This window comes from Opisthocomus hoazin, chromosome 2 (assembly GCF_030867145.1).
Source record: "Opisthocomus hoazin isolate bOpiHoa1 chromosome 2, bOpiHoa1.hap1, whole genome shotgun sequence".
In the NCBI taxonomy this organism is placed as follows: Eukaryota; Metazoa; Chordata; class Aves; order Opisthocomiformes; family Opisthocomidae; genus Opisthocomus; species Opisthocomus hoazin.
In genome coordinates, this window is record NC_134415.1 from 58,780,151 (window position 1) to 58,805,942 (window position 25,792).

Genomic DNA, 25,792 nt, shown 5'->3' on the forward strand with positions numbered 1-25,792 from the left:
TTCCTTGCAAATTGTACCGTAAGAATCAGGTAATAGGATAAGGTGGACAGTCTAGTAATAAGAGAAATTTTGTGAACCTTGCTTTAGTTTCTCATTCTGCTACAGCTTCCTGTGACCTCAGATAAAGTTCAGCTAGTTCCCCTTTCATATAAAGACCTTCTAAATAAATGTATTCACATACGAATATGTAAATACCTTTTTGTGATGGGGTAGAACATAACATTAAATATACCTGCCAGGTATATTAAAGTCACGCCAGGTAACTTGAGGAGAACAAATAGTAGTGCTGTTTCCAAGCTTGGGACGGTGTCACAGCTATCCAAGAGGCCGGGAAAATGAAAGAAAATTTCATAATCAGTCAGAGATGCATAAAGTAGCCAAGTACTCAGCATCTTTTTTAACTGTCAAGGGGCAAGGCAGTGGAGTCCTGCACCAAATTAATACAGTCAGCGCAGAAGGGATCCATCCTTCTGTCCTTGATTATTAAGGAGACAAAGCTCAATCTCTCCCTGCATCAGTCCTGCACGCATCCAGGCCTACTCACTAGAAAATTTCACCTACAAATGCGTCATTAGTGTCTCAGCTTTACACTAGCACATCTGTAGATGAAGACTTCTCTATTATCACTAGTACAGCAGCTGGGAATAAAGTTCACAGACTATTTATTTATTTATTTATTTGAGTAGAAGATGTACATATTTATCAAGAGACACAATACTACTATTTTCCAGAAGCAATGATAGACAGGGATTTTCTGGGCCATATGTTCTTTATGTTTTTTTTCAGTTTTCTTCTTCCTGAGTTTATTCTGTCATCAGAAAACTACCCTTGCAAGTTCAAACAGAACCTGTGGAATAGCAAACACATTGATATGAATATTTATTTGATTTAATAAATGCCGAAACCAGCTTACACTGTAAATGAGATAATCTGAAAAATAACTGTATCTGCAATTCAAAAGTTACTTGCAAAGAACCGAAGACTAATTGTATAATGGTTTGGGTTGGAAGGGACCATCTAGTTCCAACCCCCCTGCCATGGGCAGGGACACCTTCCACTGGACCAGGTTGCTAAAAGCCCCATCCAGCCTGGGCTTGAACACTGCCAGGGAGGGGGCAGCCACAGCTTCTCTGGGCAACCTGTGCCAGTGCTTCACCAGCCTCATGGTGAAGAATTTCTTGTATCTAATCTAACTCTACCCTTTTTCAGTCTAAAGCCCTTACCCCTTGTCCTGTCACTACACGCCACTGTCACTTTGTAGAAAGTCCCTCTCCAGCTTTCTTGTAGGCCCCCTTCAGGTACTGGCAGGCTGCTAGAAGGTCTCCCCCGAGCCTCCTTTTCTCCAGGCTGAACAGCCCCAACTCTCTCAGCCTTTCCTCGTACATTCCCTTGTTCAGCACATTACAGTAATAAAATAATCTTGCGTCTCAAATTAAAAAGTATATAAATTGCATTTATTATTACATTTTCAGCGTGATAGTGGGGAAAAAACCCACCAACCTCTATGGTGATGAGTATTACTATCATCCACTCGAGACGCAGAGCACGTTTTTCATTCAGGTGATTTCGCATTAGGTCTGTCAGCTCCATGCAGTGCTGAAGCTTTTCATTCATTACCTGCAAGAGATTCCAAATACACGGCAAATCTGGATTCCGTAAGTGGAATGAGATCACTAAATAAAGGAACACAATCCACAGAAGGGCTCACTGAACTGAACTAGAAAGGTGTTAACGCTCTTCCACGAAAGAATAGAACAGAAAGTCCTGTAAGGCAACATGCACAACACAAGTTTCAATATAAATCAGTCTGTTATTTCAGTAGGTTCACAAAAATAATATAAATTTACATATGATCTGCAGGTATTAAACTGCTTCTGGGTGATACATACTCGTGAAAACAGGCACGAGCAAAAGAAGATGCAGCTCACTGGAATGCCTTGAAAGTAAATAAATATTTGAGGTTGCTGTACCACCAGAAGAGGTAGTTTTCGTGCTTCTTATTCTGGTTCAGCAATATGTTATGTCGCCCTTCAGTGAACTGACCTGAATGATCATGTCAGTAAAAAGACTTGCTTCACATCCCAGTTTTTAAACTGGTTTTCTTGCATGCATTCCAGAACAGGAACTAAATTTCCTCTTCTTATAACTATTCAAAGCCTAATTTAGTTGCCCAGGAAATACGCAATCCCTTCACGTGAAGCAGGGCTGTTAATGTAAACTGGGTAACAGGTGGGAGTGGGTTCCAGACGCATAGAAAAAGGAATAGTGTATAGCATCCTACTGTCCTTTATCCAGTTTCTACAATTAAAAAGACATTCATGGAGCAGTCTGTAACCCTGCTGAGCCACAAGACAGCTGATCTGAGTGTGGAAAATTCTCATAACGGTAAGACACTTACCTTAACTCTACGATTAATGTTGAGAAATTGGCAAGTCTTGTCATAAAGCTCTTCCAGTTTTTCTCTATCCCAGTAGAAATCGGGTGTTATTAGCAGGTCTGAACTCAGATTTATACGGTGTCTAAAAAGAATGGGTACTATGGTAGTTCAAACTTCTTTTTGGTGGATATAGGAGCAAGTATTAACATAGCAGTTAAAAGAAATGGGAAAATTTTCCTGTAATTTTAAATAAAATATGAGAAGAATCTCCTGTCATAATAAAAATACAATTGTAGTGATTGTTTAAAATTGGTCATATCTCCTGAACCTTCTGTAAGAATACTGTACTGTGTAACAGTTCTGAGCATAAATGGCTTTTGCCTTATGGCAACACTGACTTCTAACTTTTCACCTTCCTGAACTTTTGCTATCTGCAGAGAAGTCCTCGACTATGCTACTAGCTCGCTGAAGTGGTAAATGAATTAAAGTTACTGGGGAGCTCCTTAACAGCTTGTTTGCATCTCAGAACTCTTTAAGTGTGACGGGTACTGCCTGCCAGCTATGCGAGCATAGCACACCTTTCAGAACCAGGCTCCTGTCTCAGCATTATAAAGGCTAAGAGCTAAAATCTCCCAGCCTCAAGCCACTGCTCACATAAATCTTTGGACACTTAGAACATCATTGTTCATTACTGAACAGTCCTTCAAGTAGGGATATAAATGCAATGTTTAAGATAGGAATTGCTTTTTAAATTTACCTCTTTCCTCACTGATTTTGAGATTTTTTAATAAAAGAGTGTGTAATGCTCTGTATTCCCAATGGCCAAATTTCACCTGAGAGCAAAAAAAACCCTATTAAATTCTTACAATGCAGCAGTGGTTTCTGAGTAAGTCAAGGGAAGAATAGAACTCACAGAGAAGTTTCGCTAACTCTAGGCCATAGCTGACAGTTCTACCTACTGCTGTGCTTCCTCCTGGTATCCTCTGCATAATGTAATATCTACTATAATTACTGGTTACGAGACATGCGTTGCTGCACCCAGGGAGGGAAAAGGGTGTGGAATCTGGCCATTTACAATATGCTGCTTAATGTGTGTCTAGTTGAGATGCCAGTGGCAAGATGGTGAGCCAGTGGGTCCTCTGAGTAACAGAGCAGCACACAGTCTCCAGCCAAAAGAAGGCTGAAGGAACTCCCCCCCCGCCCCACCCCGCTGTGTTCAGTGCGTATTCTGGTCTTTGTATCATGCACAACTTACACGTTAAGTTCTGTGTAATACAATGTCTTGGGTGTAACAAAAAAAAAGCTACCTCAATGCGAAGAGTTCTCCGATTTTCTGCATTACATCTGCATGAGACAGTTTCACCTTCCTTCGTGACTTCAGTATCTGCAAAGTAACAATTTTTTCACTGCTTGATCAAGCAGCATGTACTAGAAGTTAAGAAGTCTGGAGTTCTACAGCCTGAAGTATGTCGAGGTAAAATCTGAATGCGTATCATACTTATCAACATTTCAGTTTTGTTTGCTTAGTACCCCCGCTTATTGAGCTTTGTAAGAGTATCACCATGCCAATGTTCATCCAGGTTTTTCAATAAATCACTGACTATGCCATCAGTATCAATACAAAATCCTGGAGCATTTTCTAGGAACGATTTCCTGAACATGAGATCATTTGTTTCTTCTTCCTACTATTGCAATTTTTAAGTCATGACAATGTTCTTTTTCCTTGCCACTACTTAGCCTTTTTATAGACTTTTTCCTTACAACAAACAATGTATTGCCATTTATTTCCTCCCCCCCCCAAATTAAAAATTACTATTTCTCTTTTGAACCCTGTGAATCTCATAGTTGTATGCGACATCATATGGATTTTGTACTTAATTATTAAGTCTCACAAAAAACTGTGTTTTAAGTAATTCACTCAAGCTCTTCATTATATTCAAGTTAAAGCACACTACTTTCAGCCGAAGGTGCCAGAGATGGTGCCTGGCCAGGTTTTTAAATGCTGCTTGTCCTGTTACGCAAACACATTCAGCAGTGGCACAACACGGGAAACATTATTCCAATGCAGAACCCCACTCCCACCCCTCTGAAGAGTGATGATTTCTTGTCCCACCCCTTTGCAGGCGTTTTGAGCTTGATGGCTTTACCATCAAATGTGTGAAGCATTCAATTGCTTTTTCCATATCCTCAACTGTATCTGGATTGATCTTTTATAAAGCACAGGAGAAAAGGAGGAGAGAGGTACAAACAAGACCTCACCTCAGGAATTGACTGGATAGATTCCACAAAGTTATCCAATAATGATTCCCAAATAGCCAGCTTTACTGCAACACAAGAGTGACAAAGCAGAACACTGAGAGGTACGTATGCTTTCAAGTAATCATAACTTTAAATCTGCCAACATGCTGCTTCAAGACACATTGATACATACAAGTGTTATTTGTAGGAAGTTACAGTTAGTGTTATAACATCGGTGCTCAGACATGTAGGGACAAATCTGGGTTGGGCACTGACACTGTTCTGCACGCAGAACCACCCTGAGCCCAGCTCTCTTCTCCAAACGATCAGTTCAGATCCGGGGGAGTTTTTGCTTCAGCTCACAAGTTGTGTGTTTAAGTGCTCTACTGTATGTATGAAGCTTTTGCAAACCAATCCAAGGGGGCTGGAGATAACGAGCTGTGCTGGAGTCAGGCTGACTTCATGTGGTGCCACTGCGATTCCTGTGTTCTGCAGAACTCCCATTCTCCGCTCATCCAGTATTTGATGCAGCATGCTCAAACCATGGAGAGTTAGCTTGTATAGACACACCACCTGTACTTGCTGAAGCTACACTCAAACTTAAGCAATCTCCCATTTCGTTTTAAGTGAATATACTACTGTTCACTGAAGATACAACTTCTCTTCTGTGGAAGCTGTTCAGTGCCGGCAATGGCAACACAAACTCTACTATGCCTCAGCTTGAGCCTGGAAAGCTGTTTCTATGGGAAGATGATGCAACTCAGGCCTTTGTTCTTTAGTTTGCAGATTCCCAGACAAGAATAAAGTAGCAACAGATCAAAAATTAAACCTATTCACTCAGAAAAATGAATCAGGGAAGATTTAATTGTCAAAAGGAACTCTCCCGTGGTAGTAACTGATAGTATCATCTAGTCAGGACACTGACAGTAAATACAATGCCAAGCACTTTCCACACTCATCTTTTAAATACAGAGGCCTAATCCAAGTCAGTGACTTAAATGACATTTAATTTAGCCCCTGAAAAAAGCCAACAGCCATTTCAGCTATCACCAGTTATTTGACAGAGGTTGATTTCTGCTGTGTCATAAATTTGACTTGGACTAGACTTGCACCCTTTATTTTTATTGAACATTATTGAACTGTTTTCCTTTACGATGTGCATGCCTCGCATTAACATAAATTGGCACCAGTTATCTCCTGGGAATAAATCCCTTTCTCCATTATATGTGGCACCACTCTTCCATGCAGTGGCTTTATGAATAGGAAAACTATAGAAAATGAAAGGCTTTTTTTCTCAATAGCTCTTCCTTCGACGGTCAAGAACCATTTAATTACGCCACACTCCTTGATCAAATGGTGTACCACTTCAAAAACATCACTTCTGTTTCTTGCTGTCTCTTCTGTTTAAAGGTTCACTTCCTCACATACTACAGGAATCCTATAATTTACCCTAAAAGCAGCAGGGGCAGACAGACCAGATTTCCTTTAAAGGTCTTTTGGAGGACAGCCTCACTGCTGCTCGCTGCTACTCCCAGTTCCTACCTCCTTCGAGGGCTGAAGCAGCAGAGAGGTGCATTTCCTCAAGCAGCAGCAGCACCACTGCCGAGCCTCACTTCTTCCCAGTGCCTCCCGCTGTCGCCTGCCATGGCTAGCAAGGCTGGAGAACGTTATCTGTGATGCTGGTCCACACCTTTGCTACTGGTACATCTCCCCAGCTGGGAATCACTGCTCTGCAGTGCTTCTTCAGCTGGCATCTAGTGTTTTCTGTCAGAGGAAATGATGTCAGGGTGAATTACCTAGGATTACTGACAGGTTTCTAACACTGGACTTTACACTCATTGCTACCCTAGAATAGTTCTCAAGGGTGAGGAACGGGATGCTCAGTAGAGCGTGTATCTTCTGCAAAGTATGTTTCTTACGTGCTTTGTTCATCTTTAAGATGATTTACATTGAATGGAATAATTCCAGTTTACAGAAAACAAGGCAAAAGCTTTGAAAACAAATCCTCCCACTGAAGCACAATCAATCTTTACAGTTTGCCTAAACCAGACACCGAGCCTTCTCCAACCTGTCACTGTACAAGTCCCACTTCTGACATTTCACAAAATCTGTAGCATAGGCTGATATTACAAATGATATTAACTCACCAGAAAGACAAAGGGCATTTGAGAAGGCAAATTTCTGCAGAACAACTTCATCACTATCCAGTTCAGAATTTAACAAGATTTCTCCTTTATGAAGCTTTGACTGACCTCTGTTAAAACAGGATTGAAGCATCTTCAGTGACTAAGCCACCAGCAAAAGCCCATTTAAAGAACAATCAACAATGCAAGAAAGGTCGGTTGGTTATTTATATAAAGCATGCCGTATCTATATGGATATCATCCCCATTCTTGCATTTTACTCGTGTTCAACCTGACAACAACCAAACCAAATCACTCGTAATTAGTTCCTCAGCCTAAGACTAACATTATGACCAAATTTTCTAGGTTTAAATGAAACCGTAGCAAGCTACGATGGTAACTACAGCACTACTATTTACACACAGATAATTCAGAGTAAGCAGGATGCTGGCCTCTCTCCTGTATTGTTTCTGTTTCTGTTTTTCTTTCCTTCCCTCACTTTTATCAATATTGCTCCCTCTCTCCTATGATGTTACTTTCCCTGAAACCTCTACTGTATAGGGGGCCAGCAGCAAAGAAAAGGGGGCATGAGAGTTGTTCTATTTATCACATCAATCTCGCTATGAAACTTGCATGAACACAATGGAATATGTCAGGAATCACACGTTACACAATTGGATAGTACATGCAGCTTTCAAACGGCCAGGAAAAAACAAAAACCTGTCTTCTTATCAGGTTACCTTAAACAAGCTCAACCTCATTAGCTCAGCTCCTAGTGTTAATAGTGTCCTGTCTAGGAGCTGGGTTTTGGTGCTGTTGGAAAATTACAGATAATTTTTATAGTCATTTACATTGAGAAATATTTCTGTAGAGATCATTTGCTCCCAGTGATGAAAAAACATTAGTTAACAAGCCAAGACAACTCGCTAAGTTTATTGTTCCACAGTATTCAAGTTGCAACTGTCCTAGGAAGTGAAGTATGTGCAGAATTACATCTTTATATATGAATCTAGAGGCCACTAAGGAAAGCTTATGCAAAAAATCCTCTTTAAAATCAGATTTTTCTCAATAATGCTTTTTTTTTTTTCTATGAGGTACATTGTTTGGGATTGCTGAAGAACATGTTCACTTGTGTGGGCCTGGAGCTTCATAATTTATAAAATCTAGTGCATAACCAGGTCACAAAGGCCATGAGTTGCAAGTTTAGCAGTTCAGCAAAATTTGTCAATTTAGATTTACTGTCCTCTCCTTTCCTTCTTTTACTCATTTGAAAAAAAGTACGGAAAAGTATCATTTTACTAGCTGCTTTTGTCTGAGTTTGTTTTAGATTAGCTTTTATACCGAGAGTGCCTTAAGATACTTACTCTCCTATTCTATAGTTAATCTCTTCGTTCTCCCAGTGGACTAGTGCAACTTCATACGGCTGAATTTCATGCTGTTCTAGCACTTGCATGACATTCTTCATCTAAGAAAAAGACAATTGCACACACAGGAACAGTTACCATGCAGTATACTATCACTCTGCAAAGATCTAGCATATAATAGGCTGATGAATGCAACTTTCATGCTGAAGTTATTTAAATAACAACGAACAGGCGTGCTAAGTAGCAAAGTGATTATCAACAGAGTTTCCTTCTGAAGCTACCTGTAGCTGTGTGGAAGAATTTGTGCCTATGAACAACGGCAAGGAATCTGTGAAGATTAAAACGTCATTCAATGTCTGCATAGGTAAAACAGGGTACGGATTGACCATAGCAGCAGTAAAGACAACAGGGACGTATCCAGTATTATAACAATGAGCTCTACAAGATTTTGGCAGATGTCCGAGCGTGGGAATCCATCTTTCAGATAAGTTCATCAGGTGGCTGTTTCTGCCAAAATTACTGATTTGCTGCTAAAATCAATAGTTTTGTTTCAGCTACCAGAGGTTATATTACACAAATCCTTTACCACTACAGAAATCTGTAAAAATGGTTTCAGCTGCCCACATTCAGCCCTGTGAACAGTTAAATGTGCGATTTTACTTGCAGAACTAATCTCACTGTCATTTTATTCTCAACCACCCTAAAACCTGATGCAGGAAGAACAAGCCCTTTTCTCTCACAAAACTTTCTCCTCTGACATCTGACTTAGGATCCCTCATCCTTGTTCCCTTCTGTGTGCTACAAGGCTCCCCTCATAAAAATCAGTCTGCAATTCGAACAAATTCTGAAGTAAAACCAGCACTCACCTACAGGTTTTTAAAAGGCATTTAGCTTACATTTTACACAACAGCCAATAGAAAAAAAACCCGAAACATCACAATACACTTCTGATGCCTAAATTCTTTGAAGAGGTGAATCTTCTAGTAAGCCATACTAAAAACACTCTCTTCAAAATAATAAATAATATTTAATCTTTTAGTGCAAAACTGTATGCTCGTAAATTGTGCCTGAAGCACATTCTCCAGGTTAAGTACTTGAAAAAAATCTGCTGGATCACCTGCAAGAGGGATTTTATTTGCAGTGCAAGCTTTCCTCACTGCTTTCACGATTTTGTTGATACTATCTATATAAGACACAATTTTTCACTAAAAAAGAGCCCAACCCTACAGTTGCAACTGCTTGTTTCATAATCCTGACTTTAATATTAGCATGACTGGTACCTGCCACACAATCCAAGAATTGTGGTACAAAACAGTGAAAAACCATTCCAATTTTTAAGCAAGGAAGCGTCTGCTGTTAAGCAAGTCAGCGTGGCCAAGCAGCTACGCTGCGCCCAGGGACAGTTCAGCAATGCAAACCCCGCTAAACAACGCCAGAGTTAATAGCCAATCCGTAACGTGGCGTGCCAGACTTCAGGAGTGCGTCCCCTTGGATCCATGTGCTCTAGCTGGCTTAGCGAAGTCATTACTAATACAGTAATAATTGTGCTGTTAATAGACTAACAGCCCCTTCCAGAAGTACAACCAGCTCAGGCTCCCCAAGGCCAGTACAGAGCAAGACTTATCAAAGCTTCACAGACCGTAACCGATTCTGTGAAATGCATATGTCTTGTAACACGCACACTTCCAAAGTTCGTCCACTGCTCTGGATAATGAGAAATGCTATTTCAGTGGCAGCTTTCTTTTATCTGGTCAGAGTCATACAAAGGCTTCCACTGACTGACGTGAGTTTCTTCTAGGCCCAGCACAATTTTATAGAAGGGACTGCCTGGGACACAGCACATTTAATGAGATGTTCTGGAGGCACTAAATGCAAATCTTGCTACTACAGGCAATCATGTCACCCAATTTCCTTTTAAAAAAAAGAGATGAAACTCTGCCTCAAAGCTAGTTTCTCTTTTTGCCCTTGCTATTTTTGGTGGGTAAGCTGTTGCACAACCTCCCTACTCAGGTATTTGAAAATGGTATTTTACATTTTAAATTTCTATTCTGTGATCAGTCTGTAGTTATTACTTCTTCTGTTGAGTGTCTGTTAGTTTAAAATAGTTTTTCTTCTCCTAACAGTCATTCTGGAGCTCTTTTTAAAAAGCAATTTTGTCCATTCACAGTGATCCTCTACATTCTGTTTTACTGAATTACTTTCGGTTTCTGTTCTGGAGACTAGTTCGGGGGTATTTTTTGTTTCAGTTCCTTACAACGTGTCCATAAAAACACCTCCTCTATTTGAGCAAGTTGTTTGGAAGTTACAACTTTGACTACGATTTCAATAAGCAGAACAAGGCAATCTTCCTCTTCTTTTATAAATGAAGCTAGCAAGGGACCAACGAAAGTTACTAGTACTGACAAGAAAAACGTGGTATCAAATTTTCAAAGGCACTTAAGCATGTACAACAGAACGGAGATTTTTCAGCGTACTCCAGTGGGTAGAGGTGCCCAGCGCATAAACGTGAACAGGAGTTAGTCAGCTAGTCTTCAGTAATATCTGTGAATCAGTAGCACAGTTACAGCCATAGCATCCCAAGAGTGCTACAGGCAAGGTTTGAAGGGAGAACTAGTATCTTTTTGCAGGCCAGCTGATATACTGAAACCTCCCCAAAACAGACAGGAAATCAGGAACATGCCAGGTCATGTTAAAACAGAACATGCCAGGTATGAAACAGAAAAAGTGAACTCAAATCCAGAAATGGTTCACGTCTGGAAGCAACTGCTCTGTGTTTTCATTCACCTTAATGAAAACCCTCCTGTGAACTTCTGTGCATCTGTCATCTACTCAATGCACCATTTAATTTCACACACTCTGCCTACAGAAAAGATCAATACGTTTTGTATCTAGAATCCAGTTTTATTTAACCACAGTAATAAAAATCAATATATTAAAAAATTTAAATAACTATAAATATATTAATAAAAATAGATATGCCTGTGCCACACCCCTCTTGGTGAGCAAAGAACACCAAATTATCATAAGGGGTATTTCATTTCAGTATCAACATATTTTAACAATCATACCAACCAATAAAAGTCTTCCTTCAGGAAAATCGCTAACTGGTAGAAAAACAAAACAGTATTAAAAAGTTGCTTACAAATTTTGCCTCTTTCAAAGTTATCGAAAATTAAGTTTTGAAAAGTTTTGCATTAAATGGCTGTGGAATAATCCTTTTCTTCTAACATGTGTTCTGTTACTTTAGTGCCTTTCAAACAACCATTCACAGGCTGATTTTTCTGATATACTTCTTCAGAATGCAGCGCTGCAAGAATTTTCTTTTTGTCAATCTGACTAGATTAATGTTTCAGATTTTTGGCCTTAAGTAAACAATGTTATCCACTTCGTACGTTACACATATATTGGCTCACTTTGTGCACAAAGCCAAGTTTCAGAGGTGATATATCAGCATCCCACACACTTGAGAGCAGCAGCAGGCAAGCACCTGCACTCATTAGGAGAAGAATCAGTCCTTTTCCTTCATGGAGCGACCCAAGCTCCCAAACAAAGCCCAGGCACGCCAGGCTTTGTGGGACTGACAAAACATCCACTTACGACGTTTTAAAAAAACGGTTTTGCTTTACTTACACTTTTCTCTTCCACATTCCAAAACACAACAGCCCCTTCCCTGTGAATTCAAGGAAAAACTGAGGTGTAATTATGCTGTTTTAAATGTATTTCAGTGCAATACTCAAATTGTACAGTGGCAATTTTTGTCATTCTGAATAAGGAAACTTAATGCTATCTTCACAAAAACTACGTAATAGTTGTTTTTAACCATAATTTAATGAGAAAACACGAGAAATTATTTTTTAGCCATTTAAATATTTTTTTTTAATCATTCTGATTGGACAGTTATTCCTTGAGTTTCATGAGGCAATATGATGCAATGATCTAGCAAACGGCACTACTTCTTTCACACCACTGCTATTAATAAAACAATGTTCTGGTCATCATTTATAACTTACCTGAAGAAAAAAATCATGCCACGATCATCATCTTTTGCAGATTTCTCAGTACTGATCACCAAAACGTTTGCAGCATCTAGTTTGAAATAAACGAAAAAATTGAAGAATTATTCGAACTTCTAAACAAGACAGCTATCGGCATATTGTTCCAGTTTAACAGTTACACGCTAACATGCCAGCCAGTCCTGTATTTTATTCTTCTGATGGAAATGCTTGCCAGGAAAGAACTACAACGTCAGACTACACACTGCTTCTCTGAAGTGTCACACTCCAGACAGACTCAGTCACTATGCTGAACTTCACTGGAGTGCTTAGTTCATGAAATGTAACAGTTTTGAAGAACAAAAGAATGCAAGGGCATAGTAAATAACAAGGAACAGAACACAGAAGTGGACAGGAAACGTGAGGAAGTTTGCCCACAGCTGCAGAGAAACTACCATTCAAATCTGCTTGCCCAGAAGATCTTTCTCTTTTCTATACAGCAAGTGACTAACCTGCACTGAAAATTTTGCTAACTTTGCTTTGATATTCAGAAACCTGAAAGAGCACACCCCCAAGAGAGCAGAGGGCATACCTGCGCTCTCCTTTGGATTAGAAGTGTGCTTTTGACACAAATCTTCCAGCCACCCTCATTTACTACACTTCTGACAGGCACTGCAGAACAGTGTCAGAGTACGCAAACCGGAATTTTTTTGCATTAAATTAAGCTGGGGAAGAAGCTCCAAAAATGCACCTGTGGTACTACAGCTGTTAATGGGTATTTGTTACGGAGGACCAGACTTCATCTAGTATAAGTAGAATGCCCCAAAACTTGCAAAAATGTGGATGCTGGGTTCTCAAAACAGGGCTTTGTTTTTTTCTCCTACATGTCTGCTCCACTGTACTACTCACTAATGTAGATAAAGTTTTAGAAGCCCTGATATGGTTTTGACAAAAAAGGGTTACTTTCCAGCATGACTTGTTTGTTGTAGATGTAGTGGAAGCTAGATGAGCAAAACCCCCTACCTCTATTAAAAAGTGAGACTCAGCAACGAGGAATTTACAGAGGCTAACAACTAAGCCTTAAACAGTTCAATCCCTTTGCAGAAAGATCACAAGTCAAGCGACAAGGCATTGAATTCAGCCTGTGTGCGAATTCGCTCTCTGCTTTACTGCTCAAGCCACAGAGGCCAGGCAGACTCAGGCAGCAGAGAGAGACGACCAAGCATCGCAAACGCTTGTGCTAATACCTGAATTGAGGCCACGCGGTTGATCTGCATGAACTCTTTAAAGACTTTCCTTTCACTTGTGCTTCCAGTTCCGAAACACGCGATTTGATGAATCACTAGAGCAAGTTTTGGGTGTGAAGTTCGAGTTCACCATGCAAGAAACATTTGTCTGCATTTTCTCATTTGCCTTTTCAAATATCACCCTTATCTCTATTTATCCACTCCAGCCAAAGATACACAACTGAAGAGAATTTGGCCCACTGTAAGTGGAAATACAGGATCTGCCTCTAAAATGTTTTTAAAGAGGTCAAAAACAAGAATAATGCTTTAGGAAGAACACTATAAAGCAACAAATCCACACAATAATTGCTGAGTTAGATTTTTATGTGCTAACATTTTTTGATTTTCCAAGATTTAATGTTCGACTTGGCAGCCAACCACTGCTACATGCACAAGCCACCTACCACAAAACATCAGTTCTGCTGGCACAACCCAATATCCTTTCATCATTCTTCCTCCAAACTTTTGATAAACAGGGTTTCTATCGTGATGAGTCAAAAACATACCATGAAGAAATGGAAGAACTGGCAAAACCCACACTCTCAGGCTAAAATACCAGCAACATCTGCCTTACAATAATTCACAGCCAGGTGGTGGACTGTACAAAGTTTCTATCATGAAGCTGTGAAACCGGTGTTGGTTTTAACACAAAGGAACTACACAGGAACATGAAGCCTATACTCCACAGCACCTCGTCTTTCCACGTTTGTCTTTCTGAGCAAGACGATCATTAGCAAAATTTGTATTTAAAAGAGACACACTGGAGTATTATTGCACTTGGATTATTAAGTCTTTAAGAGGCAGCCAGATATTTGATAACCTCTACTGAAATGCCCCTAAACACTGTTATTCTCTCAGCTTCATATAATCTGTTCATTCAAAGAAAAAAAAAAAAAAGCGCCTTCTACTGCCAACATATGAAAATCACAGCTGTTCTAGGGCATAAGGTTCCTTCGGCTATAAAAAGCTCCATTTGTTTTTCTCTTGCAGTATACCTCAGCTATTTCCAAGCCATACTTTCCCAAGTCTTCAGAGATACTTTGTATGGTAACCAGAACCAATTACTTTGCTGAAGCCTAACTAAGTGAAGCATTCAACAATTTCTAGGATATATTTGGCTCAACTAGGAAAAAAAAAAGGATCAGCTGCATTCTCTTTACTAGAACTGGGTATTTATGTGTATATCTTTTTCATTTCACTTAGTCAGCAAGATTCTCTCTTGCATGCCTTCCTCTCCAATCCTCAGTGATTTACATTAATAGAAGTGTGGGTATGGAAAGAAGATACAACACTCCAAACTACAAAATTGTTTTGACAGCTGAAGCACTATGGTATCACATTACACAAAGATCAATTAAAATAAAGAAAAATTTCAGATTTATTTCAGTTAGCAAACTTCTATAGAAATTCTTTGTTTCAGAAAATTTCCAAATTTACTTTTCCTGCATGCATCTGATTTTTCAATTCTTTTGGTGTAATTGTAATTTTGCGAAAAATTATCACAGACTAACAGCAAGGACTGGTGATATTGCTATTCTGAAAGGTTGTGTTTTTTTAAGAAAATAGAATTTTAAAGCAAAGCAGTATTTTTATAGGCAGTATGATATATTCCAGGGTATTAACAAAATTAGAATACATGAGTAGTAAAAATTATATACCTCACCCATATTTCATCTCCCAAAGTATAACATTGCTTTTAATATGTTTCAAAAATCTACCTCTAGGCAAACTTGTTATTTCAACATATCCATGTGAAGTCAGGTCATGACACAGATTACCAAGATGATATTCATCTGCTGTTGCAAAGGCTGTGCACTGCATCAGATTCTGTGCCAAAGGAATAAAGATTTAAGTTAGGGAAAGGCTGAAGCAAGATGTTCATAAGACAATTGTTTGCCTCAAATTTATCACGAGTGACATTTTTCATTTATTCACTCTTCTCTACGATATAATTGCCACGCTATCCACCTGGTGTACTCTTGAGATTACTTGCTCCCTGTTAAGTGGGAAAGGAAATCACAGACTGAGATCACATCAGGTGACACGAGTAAGATGCACCAAAAAACTGTGATTGAGCCACAAAGTGAACCTTCTTCCCTGAATGCCAATCAGATGCTTTAACAGTAGAGCTACGCTTGCTACTGCTCTCCCATCCTACATCTTGCTACATACTCAGATGGCCACCAAAACCAAAGGCAAGACACCTCCAGTACCAGCTTTAAGATCTGTATAAATAGAATCCCAGCCTGCTCATCAAACAGAAGCTCCAACAGTGAACATCACATGCTTCCAGGCAGAAGGCTCGCTGCCTGGGCAGCCCCCAGCGCCCGGGCCACTGCCGCAGCGCAGCACGGGCAGTCGCAGACCTTCCTTCCCCCCCAGCCAGCTGTGGGTGCTGCAGACCCACGGTGTCCCCATCCCCGAGCCGAGCCCTGAGCTGACAGCGGGGTCTCAGTTGACTCCATAGCCGACAGTGTACAACGGCCAGAGTCTGCCTCGGTATGCCACAGTCAGAAACAACCAAAGTGCCACAGTCAAACAAATGACTGGAAGAGTGATATTGCCTTGCAGTGACTGACTCATGCATGGCAAAGAAATCAGAAAGTTATCTGGGTAAAGATTTTCTTGATCAATCAAACAAGTCACAATAAACCCACTTAGAAATTCTCCTACTCATTTTACGTGGATTTCTTTGTTCTGATATCATCTATGTCCCATGATAATGTTTTTCAGTACAATGTAGTGGAAGACATCCAGAAAGCAATGTGCCTCCTTGTGCATCAGTCACTTACTTCCCAGCTTTTTGTAACTAATACAAATGGGGATGTAACTAACAACAAATTAACAAAAGAACTGTACTCATCTGCAAGCACTTATACCCACAACACACTTATATTTAAAACCCAAAAGACATTCTCTCAGTACTCATACATTATCAAACAGCAAGGCTTAAAAAGGTGTTCTACTCCTTGGGGGGCCCGTTACCAGTCAGCAGAATCACGGCCACACATCTAAACCTTCTTTTCTTTCTTGATGTTAACATTCTGTTATCATTTCCAAGATTTCGCTTACACACCATCTTAATTCGATGATCACTAACAGAAAATAAAAGTAATTACAATATGCAGTAAGCAATTTTGTAGGTATGTCCACATGACTGTGCTAGGAGGCTGAGTTAACAGTGGAACAGAAATGTGTTTTCAGTTCCCTTGCTGCAGTGCCTTTCAAAAGTTGCATTATCACAATTTCATCTGTACAAATCTATTTTCCATCTCTAAACTGCCAATGCAAATTCTGTATTTCAGATTCTTCCAGAAAGCTCTGGTTATTAGAAGCACACATGGTCTGCCATGAAACTCTTCTCTCAGGAGCTAAGGAAGCAAATTTACCTTCTAGCTAGCATATAATCTGAAAGTCTCTATACTGTTCCATGCTTCCCATAGTTTATTACTTGTGCTATTGTTTGTTTCAAGGCAGACGCACTACAAGACAGACTTTCTGTCTTACTGCTGCAATTTTAGTTTCAACGTAAAGACTTTACATTTAGTTAGAACCATCATTCTGCACATGCACTAGTTTTTTTGCTCGTTTTACAATGCACTGTTTCACCTAACTTTTCAATAACATCTTGTTTGACGGGGAACATTTGGCTTAGGTGTAATTTGAAATTAAGACACCTAAAATACGTGTTCATGGACTCTCCAGATGTCTACACTCCCATGATAGTTGGTGGAGATACAGCCAGAAAATCTATAATGAGTGATTCACCTAATCCCAAACCAGATGTCTTAACTGGCTGGTCAACCTTAATCCCATGCCTTCTGCTATGCCACTTTCACCTGCAAACTTCAGAATAACAGAATACAAGATCTGTACGGGTGCTAGACAGAAACTTCAGCTACTCACCATCCTCCTCCTTTCCGCCTACAGCTGGGGCTTCACCAAGATGCTGTTCAGAGCACCACAACAGCTACACGCGCAGCCCTCCTAAGTACCTTAACAGCTCACGCCCCCCAAAACTGCACAGGCTCATGGAACCATAAATCTCCTCAGCCCATCCCTTCCACTTTAAACATACAAAAATTTTAAATAAGGAAAACCTTTAGGATGAACTTAAATCCTCACATCACCATACGAATCAGTCTTTATCTTAAGGAGAGTAAATACTGCATCTTTACTTGATTTTCAATCTTTTTCTAGACTACCTAGCTATAGCATTAAAAATCAGCTCAGAGGCTTTTCATGCCATCAGACTTCCTGAGATTAACTACACTGAGTAGTGGTACTGCTCACTGATGGACTGACTAAACCAGTTAACTGGTTTCAAGTAACTCCTCCATCTATCCTGAAAAACTGGTCTTGCAACCCTTTATCACTGCTGGCACTCAGCACTCTGCCTGCCAACAACAGGCAAAGACCAGCGCTGGGGAGGGCTGGGAAGGACCTTGTTCATGGAGTCTTCTGCAAAAGGAAGGTGTCAACTGCCAGGCCCTTCCAGACAGAGAGCACCAGAGGTCCTGGGGGTTCATCTCCTGAGAACCTCGGGAGCAGGCCCGGAGCTGGCGTCTCACGGGGCAGAGCAGGAGGGAGCAGGAGAAGACGCAGCAGCCTGGCCCAGGTCACTGCCTTACGGGAGGGCTCTTGCTGACCCCCCCCCCACCCACAAGGAAGGCCAGATCGGCTTTTGCATGACAGCAGGATTCAGAGAAAACCGATGGGACGCTAAAAGACCTAAAGGATTCTCCATTTGCTCTACAATTCATGGAAATCAGCCACATCTTCAAGCTATTTCTCTATACTGCACATCTATAATGAAATATACAAACAGGTAAAAAAAATAACACTTATTCCAAAATACTGTTAGCCTGTCCGTACCCCTGTAGACGGGGCTACATATCCGACAAACCCACATGTGATTTATTTGAAAACAACAAATGTTTTTGTCAGGTCTGAGTTTATGTTATTTCTGGCACAGCATTTTGCCATGTGGAAGCTTCCTCAAAAAGTATATTATTAGGTTAGTATATCAAGCAGGATTTTCTCCATTTCTTCACAATGGAAGAAAGTAAAATAGCAGTGCGTATTACTTGCACAAATATATATGAAAATGTCAAACAAAGAAACTGTTTGCATTCTATGCTGCCATTAAAAAGCCTCAAGAATCTAAAAAAACTGTCACTTCAATTCACTCAACAAAAAGAAGCAACCTGTGAACGTAACGTCACAGCACGAATAACAAACTTGAAACATTATATGGTGTTTCAGAACTCATATTCTTCACTTTCTTTTTTTCAAAGCAAGGGGAAAATACAAGTGAGAACTAAATTGTCTGTAATTCACAATCAGTAGATCATGCAACAGACACATTTTGCGATGTGGAAGCTGTTTCTGAAAGCACACTACTTGTTTCAGTCTCATCTATAATACTATTTTATTAACAGTACCCTGGAACTCAGTTGTTGCTGCAGCTTGAGGAGAACTGTAACACTTCTGCCACCAGGATTTTCCTTGGAGAGCTTATAATTATGCTTACGGTCTGCCTTGGCTAGTACTGAGGCTTGCAAAGAACTGCCTTAAGGAGAAACAGCCACAAGTATGCACTGTTCCACCTAACTGCATCTCATTTTATCCAGTTTGTTGCTGCAGTCACTCTGTAGACCTAGGAGTCTGCAAGGTGCTATTTCTACACATCAAATAATTTTCCTCAAGTAACACGGCCTACACCTGCACACCCATCTGAAACTTTGTCTGAATGTAAACTTTACACTGTTTACTTTGATCTTGATTTCTGTTTGAGTGAAGTCTTAAAACTGGGTAGAATTGGACAAGCAAGAATACCTAGGGAAAGTTAAATTATGCTTGAGCTAGACTTTGTTTCTCAATATGAAACGTCATTTGAGAGCACTGGTTAAAATTATTTTCAATGGATTTCATCTTTCCACTTTAATAACCACCCATCTTCCCTCCACTTTTGTTTACACACTGCTAGTAAATCTCCATTTTATCTTCAAAATACCAGACACACTAGTTTCTATCAAGCTTGTGTCTGTCTGCAAGGTTCCAACACTAGGGTAAAAAATTAAATCCTCCTTACCAAATAAACACGTTAACATCATTAAAATGTTAATCTAAACCCAAACCTGCATCTAAATTAAATTGATGAAGTTTGTTTCATGTTACATCAACTGTAAATTTTATACTTTACCTCCATGGCTGACAGTAGTGGCTGGTTAGTTCTGGATGGTTGCTTGGTCCTCGGTGCCTTTGGTGGCCTCTTAACTGGCTGGTTACCATGTTTCGGAATAATTTTACCAGCTGATACAATGGAGTAAAATCTTGATGATATGTTCCTAAGCTTTTTAATACACTCTGTATTGTGCTTGTAGTTTTCCATCATCGCCACATCAAAACATTTCCAGGATGGAAGAAAAACCTCCCCACCCTGATAATGAACGCTTTTTCCCAAAGCCGATACATTTCCTCGGAGCAAGTGCCAATTCTTCTCTTGCACACACTGACTTGTCAAACAAGGGGAAACGGTTTTCAGAGAATACACATTCCAAGCCTTTGCTGTTCTTTGAGCTGTTCTGTCAACTTCATTATCCAGCTTCAGTAGTGGACGTCCAGTTTTATTAAAGCTTTGGCATCGACATATTGTTGTTAAAGCATGGAAAGATCTCGTCTGAAGGCGCAGAAGTTTCAGTCTCATTGCTTCCCTCACAACTCTATTTAAAACAAACAAAATCATCCATCAGTGCTTTGGAAAGAAATAGTATTATTTTCCCCTTATCTAAAAGGTGACCCATACTCCTTCTGCATGTGTTAGTAGTCCTAACAACATAAACATTGGTGGGATTAAACAGCTTTTTTTCAATGCTATGGAAAGACCAAAACACATTATTGAGCTGCGTGCTCGCAACACATGGTGAGAAAGTAGAACCAGTTGCTGCGTCAATATGTAAGCAGACATCTTTTCCCTCTGTTGCTCATTCTCTGTAGCAGTCTGCACTCTTGGTAACCCCTCTGATTAAATTACTCATGAGCAAGCACACACCTTAAAGAGGACACCAGACTCTGTGAATCATTATTTGATACATAATAAAAACAACAATTAGATTGCTATGTGCTTGTATGGGAATGTCTCCTACGGAATACACATGCTGATCAGCATCAGCTCAAACTGCTGCACCACAAACAGCCAAGCACGAATCCAGCTCCGTTCGTCTGTCACTAACGGAGTGAGAGCCGAGTCAATCAGGTTTCGGTTTTGATCCTGCGAGTACACACTGGTGCAACAGGGACCACAGATCCACCTGTGCTGAAGGAAATGCTACAGCATCCTTATTCTGCTATTCCAGACTAAGACCAAGCTCCTAACCATATTTATACCTTGTATGAGCCAATCAAATAAACTTTAGAAGTATTCCCAGATAGTAGACTGAATACTGTCTTCAGGGTATGACTCACTTTCTGAAAAATCGTAGTGTCAAGTTCCTGCCCCCATCAGCTTTTACTAACCAAGGACATTTCCCTAGTGACACAAAATCCATCCTCAGAAAGTTATTAACAAAAAAAAAGTCATTGAGTTGTACAGTTGGAAAAAACTGCCAATTTCAGAGTATTTTTCAAAAACAGTGTAAAAAAGGGTCTTCAATACTACCCATATATTTAATTATGTAATGTAACAATAGTAATAGTTCGTATAAGCATTTTCTTGCGAGAACAAATCATTGTGCGCCAACTGGAACAAGCCCTCCATCCTGACAAGGATACCTAGATGCTAGCACAACATACACACAACCTGGGAAAAAACAAAACCAAACCTCACCCTGACATAACTTAATAGTTACAGGGTACACTAATTCTGGTGAAAGAGGCATAAAATTCACAAAAAAAAAAAAAAGACATAAACCACCTTTAGGCTACCACACAATCAGTCAGCAATTGATACAGGGCAAAATTTTATATGCTTTCATTTGTAGCTTTTTGCCCAATTTGTAAGCCTATTATCTGTATACTTATTCTGGGGTGCATTAAGAGGAGTGTGGCCAGTAGGTCGAGGGAGGGGTCTCCTTCCGCTCTACACTGCTCTAGTGAGGGCCCCATCTGGAGTACTCTGTCCAGTTCTGGGCTCCCCAGTTCAAGAAAGATGATGAGCTACTGCAGAGAGTCCAGCGGAGGGCTATGAGGATGGTGAGGGGACTGGGGCATCTCTCCTATGAGGAAAGGCTGAGGGAGCTGGGCTTGTTCAGCCTGAAGAAGAGAAGGCTGCGAGGGGACCTTATAAATGCCTACAAATATCTTAAGGGTGGGTGTGAAAAGGATGGGGCCAAACTCTTTTCAGTGGTGCCCAGCAGCAGGACAAGGGGCAATGGGCACAAACTGAATCAGAGGAACATGCTCCGTCTGAACATGAGGAAGAACTTCTTCCCTTTGAGGGTGACGGAGCACTGGAACAGGCTGCCCAGGGAGCTTGTGGAGTCTTCTTCTCTGGAGATATTCAAGACCCACCTGGACAAGGTCCTGTGCAGCCTGCTGTAGGTGACCCTGCTTTGGCAGGGGGTTGGACCAGATGATCCACAAAGGTCCCTTCCAACCCCTGCCATGCTGCGATTCTGTGATTAGAATAAACTAATTATTATTTTCACTTTGAACTTGCCCCATATTTGAAAAGCGACCTGGAGGGTTCTGCCCAGGACAAGGCAAATGGTGCCTTTCCACAGGCCTCTCGCCCCCGGACAACCGAGAGCCAAAACCCAGCGACAGCGGCAGCAACGCGGGGGGCCGGGGGCCGGTACCAGGGGCGAAGCACCCGGCCGCGCGCGTAACGGGTGGGAAGGGGCTGGCAGCCGCCAGGCAAACCCACACGGCCCGCGCCCCGCCGGCGGCCCCAGCACCAGGCCTGCGGCAGCAGGGGCACTGGGCCCGGAGGGGTGGATCAGCGCGGCCCAGGGAACGCACGGGACGAAGAGCCGCCCCCGATCACCGGATCTGCATTTTACTGCCTAACGCAGGATCTCTGCGGGCTTTACCTACGCCCGCGGCCCTTCCAGCCGGAGCAGACCGGCTCGGCCCGGGGGGCGCTGCGGCCTCACAGCGCCGAGGCGCCCGGGCCTCACCGCTCTCCTGGCCCCGCTCCCATTGGCTGCCTGCCGGGGACGGGCGGGAAGCAGGCCGCCAGGGAGCCAATCGGGATAGAGCAGGCGCCCCACCTCCGCAGGAAGCGCGAGGCCAGCACCGCCCCCGCCCGAGGCGGCGGCTCACGGGCGCCCCCGGCGGACGCGCCAGCCCGAGCGTCGCCGCGCCGGTGGGCCGCCCTTCCCCCCCCCCCCCCCCCCCGTCGGGGAACGGCCGTCGAGCTGCGGTACCCGCGCGCGAGGGGCGGTGCGGGGGCGGAGGAGGGGATGGGGCAGCAGATCACCCCCTCCCGCCCGCACGCCGGGCCCTCTCGCGGCCCCGACACCGCCTCCCCTCGCTCGGCCCGCGGCCCTGCCCGCCGGGGGGGGGTGGGGGGTAGTCGCGGCAGGGTCAGAGCCGGCGCGAAGGGCGGCCGAGGCTGCCCCGGCTCGCCCCCGTCCTCCCGCGGGCGCCGCCGCTGCCGCTCCCCCCCCAGCAGGGGCCACGCGGCCCACCGCCGCCAGCGCGAGCTCCCGCAGAGCCGCCGAGGGCCGCCGCCCCGCCCTCCCCGCGCGCCGCCGCTGCCGCGGGAGGGGCGAGGCGGTTCCCGCCGCGCGCCAGCACTGACCTGGGGGAGGGGGCGAGCCGCTCTCCGCCGCGCGAGCCGCCGGCCCCGCCCACCGCCCGCCGAGCTCCGCCAGGGCGCGCGGGCCGCCAGGCCCCGCCTGCCCGCGCGCCCGCCCGTCGCCGCGCCGCGCCGCGCGGCGGGCGCCGCTGAGTCACCAATAACGTCCGGCTGCCTCGCCCCACTTCCGGGGGGCGGCCCGCCGGCTCGCGGGGGTGGAGCAAGATGGCGGCGGTGACGGCGCTACCGGTCTCCCTCTCGGGCAGGTTTAAGGGGTCCGTCACGGCCCTGGCGCGCCCGTTACCGGCAGCGGGGCGGGGGGCAGGAGGGCCCTGACGGACCGGCTGGTGCCTCCCGGCTGGGGAGCGTTTGCTTTCGGGAGCCGGGGGCCTGCGGCCTAGCGGCGGGGCCGGGCCGGGCCGGGCCGGGGGCCGGCGCTCGGCCCACTCGTGCGGGCGTGGGCAGGCCCTGTCTAGGCCCGCTCGGCCGGAGGCCGCGTTGCCGGGAGGCGGCGCTGTGGGCGCCGTGCTGCTGGCTCGCGGCTCGCTGGGCCGGCGCTTCCCCGCCGCGCCCCCGCTGACCGCTGGGGTGGGCCCTGCCCGCGGCTGAGCGGAGCAGCGTGTTGGGGGGGGCGCGGGGGGGTGCTAAGCGGCGTTTTTGTTTTTCCCCGGTCCTGTTGGGTTCGCTGTTCGGTAGCGGGTGACTGCTCAGTGCTGAGTCCCCGGGACTGGGGCTCCGGCTCGCGGGGTGGAAATCTCCGAATAAAAATCGTTCTTGGCGCTCGCTGTAGGACTGGTTACGTTTCGCCCGTTCTCCTTCTCGTGCATAAACAGCGTTTGGGGAAAATGCAGATCGAGTGTAATAGCAGGGTGCAAGCGGTGGTGTTGGTGCAAGATCCGTTTAAGCTTTGGACAAATTTCTGTACTTTAATTTCCTTGCCTTTGTATCTGGGTAGCTGAGCAATCAGAGGGTGCGTTTTAGCCTAGACCCACTGACTGCAGTTTTCTCTCTTCTGGCAGGGCCAGTCACTTTGCGTTTTCCTCCCTGAACAGACTGCCGTTTATCTTTTTCTTTAAAAGTAGACGGAAGAACCTAATCAATTTGAGATTTGTTTGGTTTTTATTGGTGTCCACCGCTTTAAAGGCACATAAGCTTACTTTTAAGACCTTGCATTTATTTGAAAATATAGAAGAGATTTAATCGTTTCAGTAATAAAATTTTGATCCTCTCCTTTTTAGATCCTTTGCATATTTTACAATTAAAGACAGACTGCCACAGATCCTCACAAGAGTTATTGATACGCTGCATCGACATAAGAGCCAATTTTTTGAAGAACATGGTGAGGTAGGAGTAAGGTCTTTTTTTGCATGAGATTTTTTCCCCCCTAGCCCTTGAGACCCCGTTCTCTGCCTTGTTTTTACTGTTTTCTTACTACAGTCATTACTTGTCTATTGATCTTTTTGTCTGTTGCGTTGTTTTTCTTTATGCGTCTCTTTTCTTGTAGCAGTTTTTCATTGATTTTGTAACTCACCATTGTGTCTAACCTTTTTCTGATCTCTCTGTTCTGCAACTGCTTCACTTTCTCAGGTTTTTATGTTGATGCAGTGTTTAACAGACTGTAGCATCTTCTGAACATGGCAGTGCTTCAGTACTCTGTTCCCTTCTAATAAGCAAAAACTCCAGTCTAAAAAAGAAGTCCCATGCGCGATTCGTTCTGGGATGTTAGGTGTAAAATGAGCTTCATTCACCGAAATGTGTTTGGTTGAATCAAGCTCTGATTAATTAAAATTAATCACTTACTGAACTTAAATTTAAAAGTTATCACTTATATCTTTCATGAAAAATTAATCTGTTCAGAGTAGGAACTTTTGTTCTCCACTAATTCCAGAAGGGTGTTGAAGCAGAGAAGAGAGCTATATCTTTCCTCTCCAAGCTGCGGAATGAACTGCAAACAGACAAACCGGTGACCCCTTTAGAAGATGAGCTGCCTGATGCTGTGCTGTGGAACCAATACCTAGACTACCAGCGAAATTTATCAAATGGAAATGGAGAGCCAAGTTGGTTTCAGTCCCCTTGGTTATACGTAGAGTGTTATATGTATCGAAGAATTCATGCAGCATTAGCACAGAAGTAAGTATTTACTAGCTTGGTATATTACTCTGCAGAACATTATTCTTTCCCATTTTTATTTTGGGAGAAAGGGAGACAGCTGAGGAGTAGGATAAAGGAAAATCTTAAGCTTTTGCCATCTTCCTTTTCCCTCGTCTCACACCTCAGATTTGAAATTAATATTTTTTCTTCTTCCATGCAGCAGAATTTGAAGCTTATTAGGTATTTTATGCTTCAGTTTCTGTGACTTGGTTTACACAAAAACTTTTAAGCTTGACTGTATGGCTTGACCTTCTTGCAGACTAATGAGATATGAAAGTTATTTAGCATTTCAAAAAGGTTTGTTAGTCTAGAAGTATTTCTTAAGACATGTTAGCCTGAATCACAGAATGTGAGAGCCACTAATCTGTTCCACGTTCTGACTTGTTTTGCTGGTCAAAACCTGAAGTTACTGTTTGAGAACTGTTTTTTATAGCAGTAGACCCAGCTTAAGCAGCCGCTGTTGTTCATTCTACGCCATCTTCTTCATTAGAGCGGTGTTTGCAGACCATATGTTGTATT

The 25,792-nt window shown here is 42.9% G+C and overlaps 2 protein-coding genes across 2 annotated transcripts in view; one reads left to right on the forward strand and one right to left on the reverse strand.

Annotated features, from left to right (window-relative positions):
* Positions 1-645: 645 nt before the first annotated feature.
* On the reverse strand, positions 646-23,208 carry RMND1 (required for meiotic nuclear division 1 homolog). Its single transcript, XM_075413796.1, has 12 exons — positions 23,126-23,208; positions 19,586-20,105; positions 15,099-15,207; positions 12,113-12,188; positions 11,733-11,772; positions 8,103-8,203; positions 6,763-6,869; positions 4,637-4,701; positions 3,685-3,761; positions 2,399-2,519; positions 1,501-1,617; positions 646-847 (listed from the first exon to the last, which is right to left on the reverse strand). Exons 2-12 carry the CDS (start codon positions 20,087-20,089, stop codon positions 815-817), a joined length of 1,350 nt encoding a protein of 449 aa, XP_075269911.1. The 5' UTR covers positions 20,090-20,105; positions 23,126-23,208; the 3' UTR covers positions 646-814.
* Positions 23,209-23,281: 73 nt separating this feature from the next.
* The window catches only part of LOC104328687 (coiled-coil domain-containing protein 170), a 65,542-nt gene continuing 63,031 nt past the window's right edge, over positions 23,282-25,792 (forward strand). Inside the window, 3 exon segments of the mRNA XM_075413797.1 lie at positions 23,282-23,397; positions 24,361-24,466; positions 25,011-25,252. Of these exon segments, the coding sequence (XP_075269912.1) occupies positions 23,348-23,397; positions 24,361-24,466; positions 25,011-25,252 (398 nt within the window). The 5' untranslated portion in view covers positions 23,282-23,347.